The sequence below is a fragment of the Oncorhynchus nerka genome, linkage group LG22 (genome assembly GCF_034236695.1).
Source record: "Oncorhynchus nerka isolate Pitt River linkage group LG22, Oner_Uvic_2.0, whole genome shotgun sequence".
Taxonomy (NCBI): Eukaryota; Metazoa; Chordata; class Actinopteri; order Salmoniformes; family Salmonidae; genus Oncorhynchus; species Oncorhynchus nerka.
The window spans coordinates 88805496-88828986 of record NC_088417.1 but is presented as its reverse complement, the minus strand read 5'-3'; the positions used below and the strand labels follow the sequence as shown (position 1 = coordinate 88828986).

General features: G+C 42.7%; 1 protein-coding gene across 2 annotated transcripts in view; it reads left to right on the top strand.

Annotated features, from left to right (window-relative positions):
- LOC115105960 (contactin-associated protein-like 4) overlaps nucleotides 1–23491 on the top strand; it is a 221926-nt gene that overhangs the window by 178362 nt on the left and 20073 nt on the right. For both annotated transcript variants that reach the window (XM_029628501.2, XM_029628500.2), the window contains exons 18-20: nucleotides 1105–1344; nucleotides 15333–15557; nucleotides 22483–22616. In XM_029628501.2, the coding sequence (XP_029484361.1) occupies nucleotides 1105–1344; nucleotides 15333–15557; nucleotides 22483–22616 (599 nt within the window). The remainder of the gene's footprint in view (nucleotides 1–1104; nucleotides 1345–15332; nucleotides 15558–22482; nucleotides 22617–23491) is intronic.

Below are 23491 nucleotides of genomic sequence, written 5' to 3'. Positions count from 1 at the left end.
TCGTGAGCCCGTTCTGATGTACAATTACCCCAACGTGATTATATCCCATCGGGCAGTTACCCAAAGTCCGCTCTGCAATGACCAAATTACAGTTTATTCCAACTCAACAGTTACTATTGTAGAATAAGAGTATTCAATAATATTTTATTTTACACATACATAAGAAATGCTTTAACAATGTAGCACACTTGCCAGGCTGTCATTGTAAATAAGAATTTGTTCTTAATTGACTCATCTGGGTAAATATTATTTTTCTTTGTAGGGTTTCTTTGTTTAAATTTTTTTTTTTCAGTTGCAGCATCAGTTAGTCTACAATGAGAAAGTGACATTTTATTCAACAGTCCCTGAAAGGAAAGATTTCTTACATTATATTTGACTAAAGATTTGACAGCCTGCCTAGGAAATGCTTCAACATTGTGTTACTGCTTTGTAAACAAAACAAAAAAACGTTTTTCAGTTCGAAGAGAACTCCGACAGACCCAGAGTCTTGCTTTGCAGGGGGAGAGGCTCATTGATTCTTTGTTGTGAAAAGCCCTGCCTGAACTCCAAGAACAATATGAACTGCCAGCTCTGAAGTATGGGGAGATTCCAGAGAAGAGAAAGAAAAGACAAGGAGGAGAGGGAGGTCAGCTCTCTGAATGTGTTTTCTGGTACGTGCCCCGTCACAGGGCGGCTGGGTGACGTGTCACATAGCTCTGGTACGTGCCCCGTCACAGGGTGGCTGGGTGACGTGTCACATAGCTCTGGGACGTGCCCCGTCACAGGGCGGCTGGGTGACGTGTCACATAGCTCTGGTACGTGCCCCGTCACAGGGCGGCTGGGTGACGTGTCACATAGCTCTGGTACGTGCCCCGTCACAGGGCGGCTGGGTGACGTGTCACATAGCTCTGGTACGTGCCCCGTCACACAGACTAAGGAGAAATAGAGAAAGTAGCATAAAAAAATGGGAACAAAGCGGTTGACTGCTCTGCTTTGTGTGTTGGCAGGAGATACATGTACTGTACATAACCTATAGGAGATCTTACTTATCCACTACCCTTGGAATTTCAGATAGAGAAATAGGAACAATGGGTTTTTACTGTGTGCTGTGTTGGGTGTTGACAGGTGGCACAGCCTCCAGAATGAAAGGCTTCCTGGGGTGTATCCGCTCGCTGCAGCTGAACGGGAGGACACTGGACCTGGAGGAGAGGGCCAAGATCACGCCCGGGGTGAGGCCGGGCTGCCCGGGACACTGCAGCAGCTACGGGGAGCTGTGCCAGAACCAAGGGAGGTGCGTGGAGATGTACAACGGCTTCTCCTGTGACTGTGGCCTCTCAGCCTATGCAGGCCCCTTCTGCCAGAGAGGTAAATAGACCATGAGCATCACATCGACCTCTAAGCTCTGAGGTTCTGGTGATCATCTCATCAGCCACATGAGAGGATGTGGTGTTCATGTTGATGCAGTCAACACAACACCAGAGGACATGTTTATATGTTATTACACTACAATCTATTCTAAACCATTGCCATGGTTACAGTATCTTAACTGACATGCTTAGTCAAATAAAGGTTAAATAAAAATTAGAAAAATATAACCATATTAAACTAATGGCTAACATACGGTTAGCTCTACAGAACATATTTATATATATATATTTTTGTAGTCATTTGATTTTGACCCTTAGTAGCTTCCTACCAAGGAGTGGGCATTTTATTTAACCTTTATTTTGACAGGGAGTCAATGCTGAGACCAAGGTCTCTTTTCCAGATGAGCCCTGTATAGCACCACAATACACATCAAAATACAATAAACACGTTAAACTACACATTCACATACACAATAAGACAGCACGTTATTATACACAACAGTACACGAAAACCAAAACACAATCATAAAAAACACATTATTTGGTAAAAAGGTCCCCTAGCAACCGTCTGAAATGCTCTAGAGGCTCCAATTATTTCCAGAACAGCCATTTAGAATTTTTACATATTAAACGATGACTATCAAAAAGTGAAGAATCCATATTATTTCTGAGGACCCTCTTAGCGAGCTTGAGTAAAAACACGACTTAACATGCACTTACCAGCTGTGTGATTTAGCTACATCAAGAGCTTAATGATGACTCCTTGAGCTTCAAGAGCTTCATGATGACTCCTTGCTGTCCCCAGTCCACCTGGCCATGCTGCTGCTCCAGTTTCAACTGTTCTGCCTTACTATTATTCAACCATGCTGGTCATTTATGAACATTTGAACATCTTGGCCACGTTCTGTTATAATCTCCACCCGGCACAGCCAGAAGAGGACTGGCCACCCCACATATGCTCTCTCTAATTCTCTCTTTCTTTCTCTCTCTCTGAGGACCTGAGCCCTAGGACCGTGCCCCAGGACTACCTGACATGATGACTCCTTGCTGTCCCCAGTCCACCTGACTGTGCTGCTGCTCCAGTTTCAACTGTTCTGCCTTATTATTATTCGACCATGCTGGTCATTTATGAACATTTGAACATCTTGGTCATGTTCTGTTATAATCTCTACCCGGCACAGCCAGAAGAGGACTGGCCACCCCACATAGCCTGGTTCCTCTCTAGGTTTCTTCCTAGGTTTTGGCCTTTCTAGGGAGTTTTTCCTAGCCACCGTGCTTTTACACCTGCATTGTTTGCTGTTTGGGGTTTTAGGCTGGGTTTCTGTACAGCACTTTGAGATATCAGCTGATGTACGAAGGGCTATATAAATAAATTTGATTTGATTGATTTGATTTGATTAATAATATAGGAGTGTTTTCTGTACACCTTTTGACGTCTCTGAGTCATCGCCATCAGCAGGTCAACTGTATGACGCATGTTGGAAAATTGGATGTGTTGAATAATTAATAAGAATGACTTGGACCACTTCCTGGTAGAAGCGGTCAGTCGTTATGGTGGCAGTGCTGACTGACACAGTAGATGTGGTAACGTCGTCAACGGAATACAGAGGTTCCATTGACCAGACTTGAGCACATTCAAATCTCTTCTAACAAAGACGATATTTGTCAAATCTGTCATGATGTATGCATTGTAACAGGCCCACAATGTGGTTACTTACACTACATAGCCAAAAGTATGTGGACACCTGCTCATCGAACATCTCATTCCAAAATCATGGGCATATGCAGTTTGCTGCTATAAAGGCCTCTATTCTTCTGGGAATGCTTTTCACTAGATGTTAGAATATTGCTGCAGGGACTTGCTTCAGCCAACAATGTTGGGCGATTAGGCCTGGTTCGCTGTCGGCGTTCCAATTCGTCACAAAGGTGTTCGAGGGAGTTGAGGTCAGGGCTCTGTGCAGGCCAGTCAAGTTCTTCTACACCATCTCAACAAACCATTTCTTTATGGACATCGCTGTGTGCTCAGTGGCATTATCATGCTGAAACCGACAAGGGCCGCCCCCAAACTGTTGCCACAAAGTTTGAAGCAGAGAATTGTCTAGAATGTCATTGTATGCTGTAGCGTTACGATTTCCCTTCACTTGAATTAAAGGGCCTAGCCCAAACCATGCAAACTGCCTCAGACCATTATTCCTCCTCAACCAAACTTTACAGTTGTCACTATCCATTGTGGCAGATTGGTCAACCAGACTGCCGGATGTTGAAGCGTGATTCATTTCCATGGCATTTCCACATTTTGGGGTCGAGTTCCATTGACCTCTTTACCGCATGCCAAGCTGCTGGTCACAACACTTGAAGACTGTCCTTAATTAGTGTTCTTGTTAACCTGTTGCTTCTACTCGGGACGCTTGCGTCCCAACTAGAGCTCTGGAAATGCAAATGCGCTACGCTAAATGCTAATAGTATTAGTTAAAACTCAAAAGTTCATTAAAATACACATGCAGGGTATGGAATTAAAGCTACACTCGTTGTGAATCCAGGCAACAAGTCAGATTTTTAAAATGCTTTTCGGCGAAAGCATGAGAAGCTATTATCTGATAGCATGCAACACCCCAAAAGACCCACAGGGGACGTAAACAAAATAATTAGCATTTCGGCGTTACACAAACCGCACAATAAAATAGAAAACATTCATTACCTTTCACCATCTTCTTTGTTGGCACTCCTAGATGTCCCATAAACACTATTTGGGTCTTTATTTCGATTAAATCGGTCCATATAAAGCCTAGATATCGTTATATGTAGACTGTGTGATAAACGAAAAAAACATTGTTTCAAAACGTAACGTCATTTTTTTAAATTCAAAAAGTCGACGATAAACTTTCACAAAACACTTCGAAATACGTTTGTAATGCAACTTTAGGTATTAGTAAACTTTAATAAGCGATAAAATTCATCAGGAGGCGATGTAAAGATCATTAGCTGTCCGTCTGGAAAAATGTCCGGCTAGAAACTCAACGAAAATATCCGGTCCTAGACCGGATTAGATACGGTGTCCTGTATGTGTTTGACCAAGAAAAAACTCAAAGGGAAATGACAAGACTCTAGACACCCTGTGGAAGCTGTAGGTACTGCAACCTCAGTCAATTAATTGTGGTTCACGTTTATCAATGGGTTCAAGTAGCGCATGGATATATTTTCCCCATTTTCAGTGATCAGTTTTTCCTGTGCTTTTCGATGTAAATGCCGTTCTGGTAAAGCCACAGCAGTGATTTAACCAGTTTTTTAAACGTCTGAGTGTTTTCTATCCACACAGACTAAGCAAATGCATATACTATATTCCTGGCATGAGTAGCAGGGCGCTGAAATGTTGCGCGATTTTTAACAGAATGTTCAAAAAAGTAGAGGGTCGACTGAAGAGGTTAACTAGCAATCCCAATCAACACCTGTGATTGCTTTATGCATCGCTTTATGTCTCAAATGTCAATATGCCTTGTACACTGTGGTTTAGGATAGTTATTGTTGTCTTAGTTTACTGCGGAGCCCCTAGTCCCACTCAACATGCCTCAGATACCTCCTTTGTTCCATCTCCCACACATGTGGTGACCTCACCCAGCATAACTAGCCCGTCCAGAGATGCAACCTCTCTTATCATCACTCGGTACCTGGGTTTATCTCCACTGTACCCTCACACCATCATACCCCTGTCTGTACATTATGCCCTGAATCTATTCTACCGTGCCCAGAAATCTGCTCCTTTTATTCTCTGTCCCCAACGCACTAGAAAACCAGTTTTGATAGCCTTTAGCCGTACCCTAATCCTACTCCTCTTCTGTTCCTCGGGTGATGTGGAGGTTAACCCAGGCCCTGCATTTCCCCAGGCACTCTCATTTGTTGACTTCTGTAACCGAAAAAGCCTTGGTTTCATGCATGTTAACATCAGCCTCCCTAAGTTTGTTTTACTCACTGCTTTAGCACACTCCGCCAACCCTGAAGTCCTTGCCGTGTCTGAATCCTGGCTTAGGAAGGCCACCAAAAATTCTGAGATTTGCATACCCAACTACAACATTTTCTGTCAAGATAGAACTGCCAAAGGGGGAGGAGTTGCAATCTACTCCAGAGATAGCCGGCAAAGTTCTGTCATACTTTCCAGGTCTATGCCCAAACAGTTCAAGCTTCTAATTTTAAAAATGAATCCAGAAATAAGTCTCTGTTATAGACCCCCCTCAGCTCCCCGCTGTGCCCTGGACACCATAATATGTGAATTGATTGCCCCCCATCTATCTTCTGAGTTTGTTCTGTTAGGTGACCTAAACTGGGATATGCTTAACACACCGGCAGTCCTACAATCTAAGATAGATGCCCTCAATCTCTCACAAATTATCAAGGAACCCACCAGGTACAACCCTAAATCTGTAAACATGGGCACCCTCGTAGATATTATCCTGATGAACTTGCCCTCCAAATACACCTCTGCTGTTTTCAATCAGCATCTCAGCGATCACTGCCTCATTGCCTGCATCCGCTATGGGTCCGCGGTCAAATGACCACCGCTCATCACTCTCAAACGCTCCCTAAAACACTTCAGCGAGCAAGCCATTCTAATCGACCTGGCACGGGTATGCTGGAGGGATAATGACCTCATCCGTCAGTCGAGGATGCCTGGTCATTCTTTAAAAGTAATTTCCTCACCATCTTAAATAAGTATGCCCCTTTCAAAAAATGTAGAACTAACAACAGATATCGCCCTGGTTCACTCCAGACCTGACTTCCCTCGAACAGCACAAAAACATCCCGTGTCAGACTGCACTAGCATCGAATAGTCCCCGCGATATGCAACTTTTGAGGGAAGTCAGGAACCAATACAGGCAGTCAGTCAGGAAAGCAAAGGCTAGCTTTTTCAAACAGAAATTTGCATCTTGTAGCTCTAACTCCAAAACGTTTTGGGACATTGTAAAGTCCATGGACAATAAGAGCACCTCCTCCCAGCTGCCCACTGCACTGAGGCTAGGTAACACTGTCACCACTAATAAATCCACGATAATTGAGAATTTTAATAAGCATTTCTCTACGGCTGGCCATGCTTTCCTCCTGGCTACCCCAGCCCCAGCCAACAGCTCCGCACCCTTCGCACCCTTCGCAGCTACTTGCCCAAGCCTCCCAGCTTCTCCTTCACCCAAATCCAGATAGCAGATGTTCTGAAAGAGCTGCAAAACCTGGACCCATACAAATCAGCTGGGCTAGACAATCTGGACCGTCTCTTTCTAAAATTATCCGCCGCCATTGTTGCAACCCCTATTACCAGTATGTTCAACCTATCTTTTGTATCGTCCGAGATCCCTAAAGATTGGAAAGCTGCTGCGGTCATCCCCCTCTTCAAAGCAAACATTCTATTCTCTGGGGACGGCGGCACGCACACACAAGTATTACTAGCATTTACCAACCAAGCATTAGCGTCATGAAAGTCCGAAATTACAATAAAATAAATCGCTTACCATTGAATATCTTCCTCTGGTGGCAATGCCAACTACACAGTGAATGTTTGTTTTGTTTGATAAAATCAATTTTTATAGCCTAACGCTTGCGTCGTGATTTCCATCTCATTCAACTTTGGACGATGCGTTCGTGGTAATTACACACACTAAACAAACGTTTATCCAGTCATGGTTGCAATCTTCTGGTTGTTACTAACACAACCATACTTGATGGTTATTTTCCCGGGATTGCACGAAACAAACCGATTTGAAGACACCAATCAATGACCTCCTTGCGCACCAAGAAAGGACCGGTCTATCGTTGATTGACTATTTTGGCCCAATGACCACTGATCATCTTGAAATCTAGCTTGCAAGATAGCCAATGAGCTGAGGTAAACGGCAATATGTAATGGTTATACTTTTGAAGACCAGCCTTTGTCGTAAACTCTGCCGTAAAAGAGGTTCATTCGACATTGCAAATCCTACTTGACGGAGCCACGGGTGTTACGCATAGCAGTACATATTCAATAGCATTTTCAACAAGTTTATATATTTAAATTATGGTGAATAAATCAGGAAAAGCTAAAACAAAGTCTAGATATACAGATTTAACCCAAATTATATAGGAAATAGATAGGTACAGCGAGACCGAGTTGCTTCAGGAATATGAATCATTCAGCGAAGCTAGTTTTGACTCCCAGGTGGAAGACATGTTTCTGCATGGCGAGGATGCCATGCTGGATTGGTAAATTCTAATGCTAATGTCATTGTTTGAAATTAATAATATCAAATATTATTCATTTGCGATTTTTTAAAATGTTATTAAATTTGATTTGCAATATATAAAAATATCATCTGTAATGAAATGTGTAAAGTACACATTGGCTATACTGTGTGTGTGTGATATATTTTTTAAAAGTATTTTACATAAACATGGGATGGAACAGCCCTTCACCACTTCACCATAGTGATTATGTTCCATGTACCCTATATATATCTGTTTATTTTACGTGTTGATACAGAGCTCATACGTGAAAGTATTGTTACTGATTTTTTTTAAATCTTTCACAGTGATTCTGATTATGAGCCGCCAATGTCTAGGTGTCCATCTCCCTCTGAAGCTGGTTCATCCAGCCGGACCCCCGCTGTCTCTGGCTCCACACCTACCTGGCCATCTAGAGATGTGAAGTCAGTGACAAAGAAGCAGAGGTGGGGAAGAGAGAAACCTGCAGACAGAGGGCCAGAGAGTCGTTGGCACTCTGTGTTAGAAGATGATGTGGAACCAAATCCACCAGTTTATAGACCCAAAAGGCAGCCAGGACTTCAACTAGACATGACTGCAAAGTACAGCCCCCTTCAACTTTTTCAACTGTTTTTCACCCCGTCAGTTGTTGATTCCCTGGTGTCGAACACCAATAAGTACGGGGCTAAGAAGCAGGCAGGAAAGAAAGAGGCATGGAAGATTATTTCAATGGTCATTTACATGGGGCTGGTGAAGTTGAAAACTCTAAGGGACTACTGGAAACGTCAGCTCTCCATCAACAACATTGTAAAATGTTTCTGACTATCTCACGGGCGCTTCACATCAGTGACCCAGAAGTTGATGGAGAGAATGACAAGAAGAGAGGCATACCAAGGTTTGATAGGCTGTGCAAAATCAAACCTCTCTACCCCAACATCGTTGAGGCCTGCAAGACCTATTTTCAGCCCGCCCAGAACCTGTCCATTGATGAGAGCATGGTAGCCTCAAAGGCCAGAATCAGCCTCAACCAATACATGTGTAACAAACCAACCAAATGGGGTTACAAACTGTTTGTTTTGGCTGATTCTGTGTGTGCCCTACAGTTGCAATTTTTTTGTTTGAGGGGGAAAACAGTTTTGCTACTGGTAAGTTATGATTCCGTTATGGAGTTATTGGATTTTCAACTGCTGGGGAAGGGCTACAAAGAGTTTGTGGACAACTTCTACACAAGCCCTACCCTGTTTACAGAGCTGAGGAAGCGGGATGTGTGGGCTTGTGGCACCATTCGGACCAACAGAGTGGGCTTTCCAAAGACAAAGGTGAACGACATGCCTAAGCGGGCTGATCGGGGTACCATGCGATGGATCCGTGAAGATGGCCTGCTCTTTGTGAAGTGGATGGATACCAGCGAGGAGGTCATGTGCTCCAGTATCCACAAGTCCTTCAGTGGAGATCACGTCGTCAGGCGTGTGAAGGACGGTGCCGGGGCATGGGCCACAAAAAATGTCCCCATTCCAGCTACTGTGAAGGACTACAACAAGAGCATGGGAGGTGTGGACCTGTCAGATATGCTGATAGGATACTACAATGTTCTCCACAAGACCATGAAATGGTACAATACATTTTCCAATCATTTCATTGACATTGCTGTGGTGAATTCCTTCATTCTCCAGAAGGAAATGGCCAAGAGCTGTGGACAGCCCCCCATCTCACAGCTAGCCTTCAGGGAGCTGCTCATCCAGGAGCTTGCTAGCTACAGCAAGTCCACTGCAGCACCTTCTGTCCCTTCTGCTCCAACCAGTGGTGTTCACCTGTCCAGATTCATCTCTGCAGGCATGAATGTGCCTCAGGGCAAAAAGGGCACAGTAGGGAGACGTCGTTGTGCCCTTTGTCACAGGAAATGGCCCATCACCTGCACCACGTGTTCAGTAAGCCTCTGCTTTACAGCAGAAAGAGACGGCTATGGGCCATGGCACCAGCAGCACAATATTGTGTAGAGGACTGAGGGTCTTCACAATATTGTAAATAGAAAATATGTAAATAGTTACCCTTGTTAATTGTTTGTTTTATTATAATTATAATTAATTTCAAACAAATTATATATATATATATATACAGTGGGGCAAAAAAGTATTTAGTCAACCACCAATTGTGCAAGTTCTCCCACTTAAAAAGATGAGAGAGGCCTGTCATTTTCATCATAGGTACACTTCAGCTATGACAGACAAAATGAGAAAAAAATCCAGAACATCACATTGTAGGATTTTTACCCATCATGTCCGATTTTTAAAATGTTTTACAGCAAAAACACAACATATATTTATGTTAGATCACCACCAAATCCCCCAAAAAACACAGATATAGTCCCAAAAGCAGAATTAGAGATAAAATGAATCACTAACCTTTGATAATCTTCATCAGATGACACTCATATGTCATCATGTTACACAATACATTGATGATTGTTCGATAATATGCATATTTATATCCACAAATCTCGGTTTACATTGTCGCCATGTTCAGAAATGCCTCCAAAATATCCGGAGTAATTACAGAGAACTACGCCAGATAACAGAAATACTCATCATAAACTTTGACGAAAGATACATGTTTTACATATAATTAAAGATACGCTGGTTATTAATGCAACCGCTGTGTCAGATTTTTTTTAAACGTTACAAAAAAAGCCTACCATGCAATAATCTGAGACGGCGCTAAGACGTAAATATATTTCTCCGCCATGTTGGAGTCAATAGAAATACGAAATTACATCATAAATATTCCCTTACCTTTGATGATATTTCATCAGAATGCAGTGCAAGGAGTCCTAGTTCCACAATAAATCGTTGTTTTGTTCCATTATATCCATTACTCGTGTCCAATTAGCTGCATTTGCTACCACTTTCAGCTCACGTGCCCAAAAGCTAACGCTGGTCCAGACGAACTCGGACGAAAACTTCAAAAAGTTATATTCCAGGTCGAATAAACTGGTCAAACTAAGTAGAGAATCAATCTTCAGGATGTTATTGTCATATATCAGCCAAATGGAATGATGGTGATATCAACAGACAAATGCGCAAAAGGGAAATTGCATTCTGCCAGGACAGTGACTCATTCCCCTCCCATTCGGTCAATGTTGACACCGGAGGCTCCATTCCACATTCTACTGAATGAGGACATCTAGTGGAAGGCGTAGGAAGTACTAACAGATCCATATATTGTATGGAAGTGAAGAGGCAATGACTTGAAATTAGACCCGCATTCAGAATTTCACTTCCTGTTTGGAAGATTGCCAGCCCTATGAGTTCTGTTATACTCACAGACATAATTCAAACAGTTTTAGAAACTTCAGAGTGTTTTCCATCCAATAGTAATAATAATATGCATATATTAGCAATCTATGACAGAGTAGGATGAAGTTCACTATGGGCACGCAATTCATCCAAAGTGAAAATACTGCCCCCTATTTAATCCTAGTAAATATTCCCTGTTTTAGGTCAGTTAGGATCACCACTTTATCTTAAGAATTTGAAATGTCAGAACAATAATTTATTTTAGCTTTCATTTGTTTCATCACATCCCCAGTGGGTCAGAAGTTTACATATACTCAAACTGTTTGAAAAAGAAAACCAGCCCCGTCACGGACCAGGATGTCTTGCTCCCAGGCAGACTAAATAACTTTTTTGCCCGCTTTGAGGACAACACAGTGCCACTGACACGGCCTGCAACCAAAACATGCGGCCTCTCCTTCACTGCAGCCGAGGTGAGTAAAACATTTAAACGTGTTAACCCTCGCAGGGCTGCAGGCCCAGACGGCATCCCCAGCCGCGCCCTCAGAGCATGCGCAGTCCAGCTGGCTGGTGTGTTTACGGACATATTCAATCAATCCCTATCCCAGTCTGCTGTTCCCACATGCTTCAAGAGGGCCACCATTGTTCCTGTTCCCAAGAAAGCTAAGGTAACTGAGCTAAACGACTACCGCCCCGTAGCACTCACTTCCGTCATCATGAAGTGCTTTGAGAGACTAGTCAAGGACCATATCACCTCCACCCTACCTGACACCCTAGACCCACTCCAATTTGCTTACCGCCCAAATAGGTCCACAGACAATGCAATCTCAACCACACTGCACACTGCCCTAACCCATCTGGACAAGTGAAACTGGGTACTGGACTTCCTGACGGGCCGCCCCCAGGTGGTGAGGGTAGGCAACAACATCTCCACCCCGCTGATCCTCAACACTGGGGCCCCACAAGGGTGCGTTCTGAGCCCTCTACTGTACTACCTGTTCACCCACGACTGCGTGGCCACACACGCCTCCAACTCAATCATCAAGTTTGCGGACAACTCAACAGTGGTAGGCTTGATTACCAACAACGACGAGACGGCCTACAGGGAGGAGGTGAGGGCCCTCGGAGTGTGGTGTCAGGAAAATAACCTCACACTCAACGTCAACAAAACTAAGGAGATGATTGTGGACTTCAGGAAACAGCAGAGGGAACACCCCCCTATCCACATCGATGGAACAGTAGTGGAGAGGGTATTAAGTTTTAAGTTCCTCGGCATACACATCACAGACAAACTGAATTGGTCCACCCACACAGACAGCATCGTGAAGAAGGCGCAGCAGCGCATCTTCAACCTCAGGAGGCTGAAGAAATTTGGCTTGTCACCAAAAGCACTCACAAACTTCTACAGATGCACAATCGAGAGCTTCCTGGTGGGCTGTATCACCGCCTGGTATGGCAACTGCTCCACCCACAACCGTAAGGCTCTCCAGAGGGTAGTGAGGTCTGCACAACGCATCACGTTGTGGGGCAAACTACCTGCCCTCCAGGACACCTACACCACCCGATGTTACAGGAAGGCCATAAAGATCATCAAGGACAACAACCACCCGAGCCACTGCCTGTTCACCCCGCTATCATCCAGAAGGCGAGGTCAGTACAGGTGCATCAAAGCTGGGACCGAGAGACTGAAAAACAGCTTCTATCTCAAGGCCATCAGACTGTTAAACAGCCACCCCTAACATTGAGTGGCTGCTGCCAACACACTGACTCAACTCCAGCCACTTTAAATCAAATCAAAATAATCAAATCAAATTTTATTTGTCACATACACATGGTTAGCAGATGTTAATGCGAGTGTAGCGAAATGCTTGTGCTTCTAGTTCCGACAATGCAGTAATAACCAACAAGTAATCTAACAAACAATTCCAAAACTACTGTCTTATACACAGTGTAAGGGGATAAAGAATATGTACATAAGGATATATGAATGAGTGATGGTACAGAGCAGTATCACTAGCCACTTTAACTATGCCACTTTGTTTACATACTCATCTCATATGTATATACTGTACTCGATACCATCTACTGTATCTTGCCTATGCCGCTCTGTACCATCACTCATTTATATATCTTGATGTACATATTCTTTATCCCCTTACACTGTGTATAAGACAGTAGTTTTGGAATTGTTAGTTATATTACTTGTTGGTTATTACTGCATTGTCGGAACTAGAAGCACAAGCATTTCGCTACACTCGCATTAACATCTGCTAACCATGTGTATGTGACAAATAAAATTTGGTAGCATTGCTTTTCAATTGCTTAACTTGGGTCAAAAATTTAGGGTAGCCTTCCACAAGCTTCCCACAATAAGTTGGGTGAATTTTGGCCCATTCCTCCTGACAGAGCTGGTGTAACTGACTCAGGTTTGTTATAGGCCTCCTTGCTTGCACACTCTTTTTCAGTGCTGACCACACACTTTCCTTGGGATTGAGGTCAGGGCTTTGTAATGGCCAATCCAATACCTTGACTTTGTTGTCCTTAAGCCATTTTTCCACAACTTTGGAAGTATGATTGGGGTCATTGTCCATTTGAAGACCCATTAGCGACCAAGCTTTAACTTCCTGACTGATGTCTCGAGATGTTGCTTCAATATATGCACATAATTTTCGTTCCTCATGACTCCATCTATTTTGTGAAGTGTACCGGTTTCCTCCAGCATCCTCAAGGTCCTTTGCTGTTGTTCTGGGATTGATTTGCACTTTTCACACCAAAGTACATTAATCTCTAGGAGACAGATCGCGTCTCCTTCCTGAGCGATATGTCGGCTGCGAGGTCCCATGGTGTTTATACTTGCGTACTATTGTTTGTACAGATGAACGTGGTACCTCCAGGCATTTGGAAATTGCTCCCAATGATGAAACAGACTTGTGGAGGTCTACAATTCTTTTTCTGAGGTCTTGGCTTGTTTCTTTTGCTTTTTCCATGATGTCAAGCAAAGAGGCACTGAGTTTGAAGGTAGGCCTTGAAATACATCCACAGGTACACCTCCAATTGACTCAAATTATGTCAATTAGCCTATCAGAAGCTTCTAAAGCCATGACATATTTTCAGGATTTTTCCAAGCTGTTTAAAGCCAAAGTTAACTTAGTGTATTTAAACTTCTGACCCACTGGAAATATTGTGATACAGTGAATTATTATAGTGAAATAATCTGTCTGTAAACAATTGTTGGAAAAATGATTTGTCATGCACAAAGTAGATGTCCTGACTGACTAGCCAGAACTATAGTTTATTGACAAGAAATTTGTGGAGTGGTTGAAAGAGTTTTAATGACTCTAACCTAAGTGTATGTAAACTTTCGACTTCAACTGTAGCTCTGAATCCATGATATGGCATGGGGCAGAAAATACATAACACAAGTTTTCTCATCGCAGGTTATGGTCAATAATATCAAAGGCTGCACTGAAATCGAACAGTACAGCTGCCAAAATCGTATTATTCTCAATTTCTTTCAGCCAATCATCAGTCATTTGTGTCAGTGCAGTACATGTTGAGTGCCCTTGTCTATAAGCATGCTAGAAGTCTGTTGTTAATTTGTTTCCAGAGAAGTAGCATTGTATTTGGTCAAACACTAATTTACCCAACAATTTGCTAATAGCTGGCAGCAAGGTGATAGGTCTGCTGTTAGAACCAATAAAGGTTGTTTTACCACTCTTGGGTAGCGTCATGACTTTGGCTTCCTTCCAGACCTGAGGACAAAGACTTTCCTCTAGGCTCAGATGAAGGATATGACAGATAGGAGTGGCTATAGAGTCATCTACCATTCACAGTAGCTTTCCATCGAAGTTGTCAATGGCAGGAGGTTTGTCATTATTGATCGATAACAATATTTTTCCACCTAACCCTACAAAATTCTAACTTGCAATGCTTTTCTTTCATTATTATTATTTTTTATTCATGAGTAGAATGGCTCACTGTTCGTTGTTGGCATTTCCTGCCTGAGTTTTCCCATTTTGCTAATGAAGTAACCATTACAATAATTGGCTCTATCAAATGTTTTTTTTCATCCATTATATCATTGATCTTTGCTTCGTAATACAGTTTCTTCTTCTTTTTGTTGAGTTTAGTTACATAATTTCTCAATTTCAGTAAGTCAGATGTGCAGCCAGAATTATTAGCCACTCCTTTTGCTCCATCTCTTTCAACCATACAGTTGTTCAATTCCTCATCAATCCATGGAGCCCTAACAGTTCTAACAGTCAGTTTCTTAACAGGTGCATGTTTATCAATACTTGGAAGAAGCAATTTCATAAATTCATTAAGTGCATCGTTTGGATGCTCCTTATTAATCACATCAGAACACCAAGTATTTTTTTAACATCATCCACATAAGAGTAACAGCAAAACCATTCAATTCAACCCAGAACCCCCCCCCCCCCCCCCCTCCCCCCTATTTTACTTCCTTGTCCTCCAGAGGTCTCGGCTGACTTCAAACCTGGGACATCGGTCCAGTACACATTCAAGGAGCCGTATGAGCTGAACAGGAACATCAGCACCCAGTCCTCCTCCATTTACTCTGACCTCAAGCTACGGGGAGAGAACGTGTCATTCAGCTTCCGTAGCTCCCAGAGTCCCGCGCTGCTCCTCTACGTCAGCTCCTACTATAGAGAGTACTTGGCTGTGCTGCTCAATAGGAATGGTAAGAGGCGGAGGGATTTCAAAATCCAACCTGTGATATTAGTTATGTCGTATTACTACATTTAGAAAGGTTATTAACAATGACTGTAAGAGAGAGCGAGGGGGGTTGGGGGAGAGAGGTAGGAGATAGAGAGAGGGGGTGGGGGAAGAGGTTTGGGAGAGGGGGAGATGGTGAGGGGGTGGGGAGAGGGTTGGGAGAGAGAGGGAGGAGATAGAGAGGGGTGGGGGAAGAGGGTTGGGAAAGAGGTGATATGGAGAGGGGGTGGGGAGAGGGTTTGGGGACTGAGAGAGGAGATAGAGAGATGGAGGGTGGGGAGAGGGTTGGGAGAGGAGAGAGAGGGGGTGGGCTGAAGAGGGTTGGGAGAGAGGGGGGGGATTGGGAAGAGAGAGGGGGGATAGAGAGAGTATGGTTGGAAACAGCTGCTGAACTGAGCAGGTCCTCATCTCGCTGCTCATTTTCCTCCACTAGCAGATTCATTTGGATTAATTTGAGTCTCCTGTAGACACCAGGCTTGTCAGACACCACTGCTTCTTAATTCATCCACAGTAACATGTGTGGCATTGTCGGTTGTTCTAAGAGAGCACATGCAAGATATCTCAGTAAGAGTAAGAAAGTGCAAAATATGTCTTTCTTGATAGTAAATATAGTCAACATATCTAAATACAAAGGGACAGTTTATCAACTTGCCAGGCCTCTTTTTGATTTGAGTTGGATCTTCTGTTTGTCCTGTGTTAGATGTGATATTAACAAAGGGACAGTTTATCAACTTGCCAGGCCTCTTTTTGATTTGAGTTGGATCTTCTGTTTGTCCTGTGTTAGATGTGATATTAACAAAGGGACAGTTTATCAACTTGCCAGGCCTCTTTTTGATTTGAGTTGGATCTTCTGTTTGTCCAGTGTTAGATGTGATATTAACAAAGGGACAGTTTATCAACTTGCCAGGCCTCTTTTTGATTTGAGTTGGATCTTCTGTTTGTCCTGTGTTAGATGTGATATTAACAAAGGGACAGTTTATCAACTTGCCAGGCCTCTTTTTGATTTGAGTTGGATCTTCTGTTTGTCCTGTGTTAGATGTGATATTAACGAGGAGAGTTTGAATATAAAATGAATATATTTTGCCTGGTAGCTAGGCTACTACTAGTGTCTTCAGCTACACAGTAAATTCCTTGAACCCTTGTCTGGTGTTCGGGTCTGTGGGACCCATTTTCAATGTTTACTCAAATAAAAATGACACAATTCATTATTTGAGACTTGAGTCTCATTGGTCTTGGCTCATGTTCTGTGAAGAACATGTAAAATAACACATTTTCATTAAGTGCACACTGTGCACGGCCCTACACATTTATATTACGTATGTGGTGTTCGTAATAAAAGTGTAGAAAAGTGTGTGTGTAGGTGAAAGCAAGTAAAAATGAAATGCTGTATGCCTTCACTCTGTCGTCCTCCTCCCTGGCCCTTCTGTTTCAACATAGCACCAAGAACCTGTCTGTCTCCCTCCCTGTCTGCCACTTTTCTCGGACTCTGTACCCTTTGTAGTGTGTGAAACTACACAATGTCTTGCGTACAATACATTATTTAAATACATTTTTTTTTTAAGAAAGTATTTTCCCACACTAACCAAGGGGGTAAAAATTGGGGGAGGGACACAAAAAATAAATAGCTTTGCATGTGTGGCTCCTCAATCAATCAGTATTGAAAAAAGAATCTCTACTCAGAGGGGCCTTAGAATTTTTTTGCAGAGAGAGAAGCTAATGTCCCTGTCAATTCGGATTCTGACAGTGTTTTTGAAGAAGAGGATGAGATTGACCCTCAGCCAGCCCCAGGACCAGTCCGTCAGCAACCAGCTCGTCAACAGCCTGCAGGAGGAGAAATATGGATGTCAATTGAATGGTCTGCCTGCCTAAGGAGTGAGCCACCCTGCATGGCTGCCAATGTGATGCAACCAGGGCCGATGCGGATTGTGGTTACAAATGTAAAGGACATAAAGTCTCCTTTTGAACTGTTCATCCCAGACACCATCCAGAAAATCATTCTGGACTGGTGTTTTTGGAGAGAAATAGAAGGAGATGGACCAAACTCATTTACATGCATATTTTGGGGTTCTTATCCTTGCTGGTGTTTTCAGATCCAATGGGGAATCCACAGAATCCCTGCGGGATGCAGAAACTGGCATAGAACCTTTCCATGCAACAATGTCTCTGGAAAACTTCCACATTTTTTCCAGGATTATGCGCTTCGATAATCAAGACACCAGACCAGCTCGGCGGCAGAGAGACAAGATAGCTGCAATCAGGTCAGTGTGGTACAAGTGGGTGGACCACCTTCCCCTGTTTTACAACCCTGGGCCCAACGTTACTGTTGATGAGCAGCTTATGCCATTTAGAGGCCGCTGCCCCTTCAGGCAGTGCAAACTGTTTAAACCCAGAAAATATGGAATCAAGATCTGGGCTGCCTGTAATGCTGCTTCCTCATATGCATGGAACTTGCAAGTGTATTGTTTTATACATTTTTTATTTAACCTTTATTTAACTAGGCAAGTCAGTTAAGAACAGGGAAGCCAGATGTAGGAGCCCCTGAGAAGAACCAAGGGATGCAGTTTGTCCTGGACGTAACAGGGACTCCGTGGCCACAACATTACATGCAATAACTTTTTTACTTCGCACAAGCTGGGACAGGAGCTCCTCGAGGAAGCTGACGATGGAAGGAACAGTAGGAAAAAACAAGTCAGAGCTCCCACCTCAGCTGTTGAATACACGTAACAGGCCTATCAATTCCTCTAAGTTTGTGTTCACGGCCGACACGTCCCTAGTGTCCTACATGCCAAAGAAAGGAAAAAATGTGGTACTCATGAGTACGCTGCATATCGATGGGAGAATCTGTGGCCAGGAACATAAAATCAGAAATCATAATGCCACAAAAGGAGGGGTGATCAATTTCAAAAAGCTGGTGACTTGCTATAGCTGCAAAAGAAAAACCCTATGCTGGCCACTTGTGATATTCTTCAACATCTTGGACATCTCGGCGTACAACGCGTTTGTCAACTGGATGGCATTGAACCCAGATTGGAACAGAGGGAAGCTCCAGAGGAGACGGCTCTTTCTTGAGGAGCTGGGCAAGGCATTGGTAAGACCTTAAATCCAGATGAGGCAACATATCCCAAGGACCCCAGCTTCTGCAGCCATTGTGAGGAGGATGCTGGTGCCCCATCTGCCCGACCCACAGGACCAACAACTTCAATACCGGAAGTAAGTGTGAGTGATATTGTTGCATGTGTGTGTGTCTGACTCTCCTACCTAGGCCTGCTATAACTATATATGTGAGTGAGTGAGATGTTAGTAAAATTCCTGAACTAAGTGTTTTTATCATTCTAGATTGCAGCCGGTACCAACAAGAAGAATCGTTGCGATGTGTGTGGACCCAAGAAGGACAGGAAACCAAGGACACATGCATCAAGTGCAAGAAATACATTTGCAACACACACACAGTAAAACTCTGTCCCTCATGTGTTTTGTAGACCGGGGTGCTCATTTATCATTTCCATAAAATACTGAATGTAAAATTTGTTCTTCCAATTTGTTCAGTTCAAAACAATAAACATCAATAGTGATGAAAACCATGTTTTATTTATATTTGTTCGAGATCAACATGATTTATTCCACCCGTGTCTTGATTATAATAGATTTTTGTTTACAAAAATCACATTTTATCAAAAATAACTCGCGGACATTGGGTGAATAACAAAAACATGAACACCATGCAAGGGTTAAGTAGATACTGTTAGCTACAACATGGTCCAAAACTAACTGCAGAGGTTAAAGAAACTCAAAGTGTAGTGGGTGTTTAAGAAGTTTGATATTCTCTACTGTATAGAAGTTGCAGTAAGACTGCCTCTACATTACCATGTACTGTACTGCAGTGGAGGCTGGTGAGGAAGGGGACGGCTCACTTCATTCCAGCCATCAATATAAGGTGGCCTCCCCTCACCAGCCTCCACTGCTATGCTGTATGTCTAACGAATATGCAATTCAAAAAGGTTGCTTCTGATACATGTTTTTTATGGTCCTGAGAAGTGTGATGGACTGCCAAGTGTGTTACTGTGGAGTGTACAGTCATTCAGTTAGTTAACGCACTTCTTCCTGAACGATCGTCCAATTAGAGCTCAGTGAGCGGTTGTTCTCGGAAACCCTGGATAGCTTCTTCTCCGAGTGGTCAGCGACGCCCCACTGGCAGACAGTCTACACTCTGCCCATGTCAATGTGTGACAGTAATTGTGGCCTATCTAATGTGATGGTCCTCTACTTGAATATAGGAATGGGCCCTTTCCACTTACATAAGAGTTTCTTTTACCTAGGGCACAAATCATAAAATGGATCAAATACTCCTGTACCTTACAGTGCCTCAGTAATTGTAGACTTTCTGATATGATGGCCCTCTGCTTTAATCGAAGAATGGGCCCTCGCCCTCATTTATAAAATAGTTGTTTCATTTGTCCTATGGCACAAATAATTTTAATGTCTATTTAACACTCTTACCCTCTCAAATATTATTTTCTTTCACCTGGATGTGTGTAACTAGTTCATGTTTTATTAACACTGAACAAAAATATAAATGTAACATGCAACAATGTCAAAGATTTTATTGAGTTACAGTTAAGGAAATCAGTCAATTGAAATACATTCATTAGGCCCTAATCAATGGATTTCACATGACTGTATATACAGCTATGCATCTGTTGGTCACAGATACCTTTAAAAAAAAAGGTAAGGCCGTGGATCGGAAAATCAGTCACTATCTGCTGTGACCACCATTTACCGCATGCAGCGCGACACATCCCCTTCGCATAGAGTTGAAAAGGCTGCTGATTGTGGCCTGTGGAATGTTGTCCCACTCCTCTTCAATGGCTGTGCAAAGTTGCTTGATATTGGTGGGATCTGGAACACGCTGTCGTACACGTCGATCCAGAGCATCCCAAACAAGCTCAGTGGTGAGTATGCAGGCCATGGAAGAACTGGGACATTTTTAGCTTCCAGGAATTGTGTACAGATCCTTGCGACATGGGGCCGGGCATTACCATGCTGAAACATGAGGTGATGCGGCGGATGAATGGCACTACAATGGGCCTTGCCACGGTATCTCTGTGCATTCAAATTGCCATTGATAAAATGCAATTGTGTTCGTTGTGCATAGCTTATGCCTGCCTATATCATAACCGACCCCCACCATGGGGCACTCTGTTCACAACGTTGACATCACCAAACCACTCGCCCACACAACAACATAAATGCTGTCTACCATCTGCTCGGTACAGTTGAAACTGGGATTAATCCGTGAAGAGCGTGCCAACCTCTTACACTTCTCCAGCCTGCTAGTGGCCATCAAAGGTGAGCATTTGCCCACTGAAGTCGGTTAAAATGCCGATCTGCAGTCAGGTCAACTTCAACAATAATCAACACTATTTAATTACAGACAGTGACTGACAAGACCCTGGTGAGGACAACGAGCCCACAGATGAGCTTCCCTGAGATGGTTTCTGACAGTTCGTGCAGAGATTATTCAGTTGTGGAAACCCACAGTTTCATCAGCTGTCTAGGTGGCCGGTCTCAGACAATCTCGCAGGTGAAGAGGCCAGATGTGGAGGTCCTGGGCTGGCATGGTTACACATGGTCTGTGCTTGGGAGGCCGGTTGGACATATTGCCAAATTCTCTAAAACTGCATTGGAGGCGTCTTATGGTAGAGAAATTAACATTCAATTCTCTGACAAAAGCTCTGGTGAACATTCCTGCAGTTAGCATTTCAATTGCACACTCCCTCAACTTGAGACATCTGCGGCATTGTGTGATGAAACATTTAAGCGAGGCCTTTTATTGTACCCCGCACAAGGTGCACCTGTGTAATGACCATGCCGTTTAATCAGCTTCTTGATATGCTTCACCTGTCAGGGGGATGGATTATCTTGGCAAAGGATAAATTCTCACTAACAGGGAGGTACACAAATATGTGCACAAAATTTGACATAAATACATTTTTGTGTGTATGAATAATTTCTTGGATCTTTTATATCAGCTCATGAAACATGATATCAACACTTTACATGTTGCATTTGTATTTTCGTTCAGTATATTATTTGTACCCCCAATCCCTCCATGAAGAATTCTAATTATGTTATTGTAATTGTCATGAAGGGCTTTCATGTTGGCTTAATGATAAAAAAAAGACACCTTTGTAATGAAGTGATAATTTGTGTGCTGCAGCATCAGTGAGAATGTGTTTTTTAAGCGATGTAATACATTTCCAATTTGTCCATTCATCTGAATGTGAATGCTTAGTTTGGTGCTGACTGACAATACAAACACAAACGTGTATTACTCAGAGCCCCTCAGATACATAATTCCCTGCAAATTATGAAAATTAATTTGATTTATTATCTCTGTTATTGATAGGGAATTAAAGATTAATCCGCTTAGTACAGGGTTTTCAAAACTCGGTCCTGGGGACCCCAAGGCTGCACATTTTTGTTTTTGCCCTAGCATAAAATGTCAGTTAATTATAATCAACATAATAATTCCCATACCCTGTTGCTGCAGGATTATTCTCATGTTGTACAAATTGGCTCAATTTAAGATCCTACATCTGTACTGCTGTAAAAAAAAAAAAAGATTTTCTGGGTTCATTGTGAATGCTACACATGTAGAAGTGAGTTTGTTCATTGGCTGTCTGCATTTAAATGGTGTTGATTATTGTTCAAGTTTCATCTCTATGGGAGTTTCAGTTAACTTTAGTCCTGGACTAAAAGGGTCTTTCAAATGAGAATATCAGTTAAGAATGTTTTCAGTGCAGGAGTCTGTTTAATCTGTTTCTGGACAACTGTCCCATAATGTGTCTGAAAGTTACCTGGTATTAAAGATGTCTCTATATCTCTCAAAGGTTACCTGGACGTTAAATACAAGCTGCAGAACAGTAGAGATGCTGAGGTGTTCAGGACCAGCGTTAAGAACCTGGCCAACGGACAACTTCACAGAGTCTCCATCAGAAGGCTTTCAGAGACTGTCAGTGTTCAGGTAATTTATTCCCTCACCGTTCAGGTAATTTATTCCCTCACCGTTCAGGTAATTTATTCCCTCACCCTTCAGGGAATTGATTATGTCACTGTTCAGGTAACTTATTTAACTTATTCTGTCCCTATTCAAGTAACTTATTCTGTCAATGTTCAGGTAACTTATTCTGTCACCGTTCAGGTAATTTATTCCCTCACCGTTCAGGGAATTGATTATGTCACTGTTCAGGTAACTTATTTAACTTATTCTGTCCCCGTTCAGGTAATTTATTCCCTCACCGTTCAGGGAATTTATTATGTCACTGTTCAGGTAACTTATTTAACTTATTCTGTCCCTATTCAAGTAACTTATTCTGTCAATGTTCAGGTAACTTATTCTGTCAGCATTCAGGTAACTTATTCTGTCACTGCTCAGGTAACTTTTTCTGTCACTGTGCAGGTCATTTATTCTGCCACTGTTCAGGTCATTTATTCTGTCACTATTCAGGTAACTTATTCTCATTCAAAATTAAGTAAAGCTGAGCAGTTACCTTGGTGCAGTGGATCTCTTCCTTAGGTACTAGTACCCCTGGGGGTACCTGGCCTATCCACAAGGGGTACTTGGGAATATTAATAAAAACATAGGCCTAAAAATTGGTTGCACATGAGGTTCTGCAGGCAGAAAAAAACTTAATTGGGTGTAGCATAACGTAAAAATATTGAGAATCACTGCCTTGAATGTCAGCAAGGGGTATTTAAAGTCAAGTAGGCCTATATGTAATGTAACTAACCTGCTGAGTTGTAAATGTAAGTGTATACATGTTAGCAGTGTGGGATATTTATCATGGTGAGTAAAACTAATTCAAAAGGAAAATAACAGTACTCCCAACAGATTTAAAT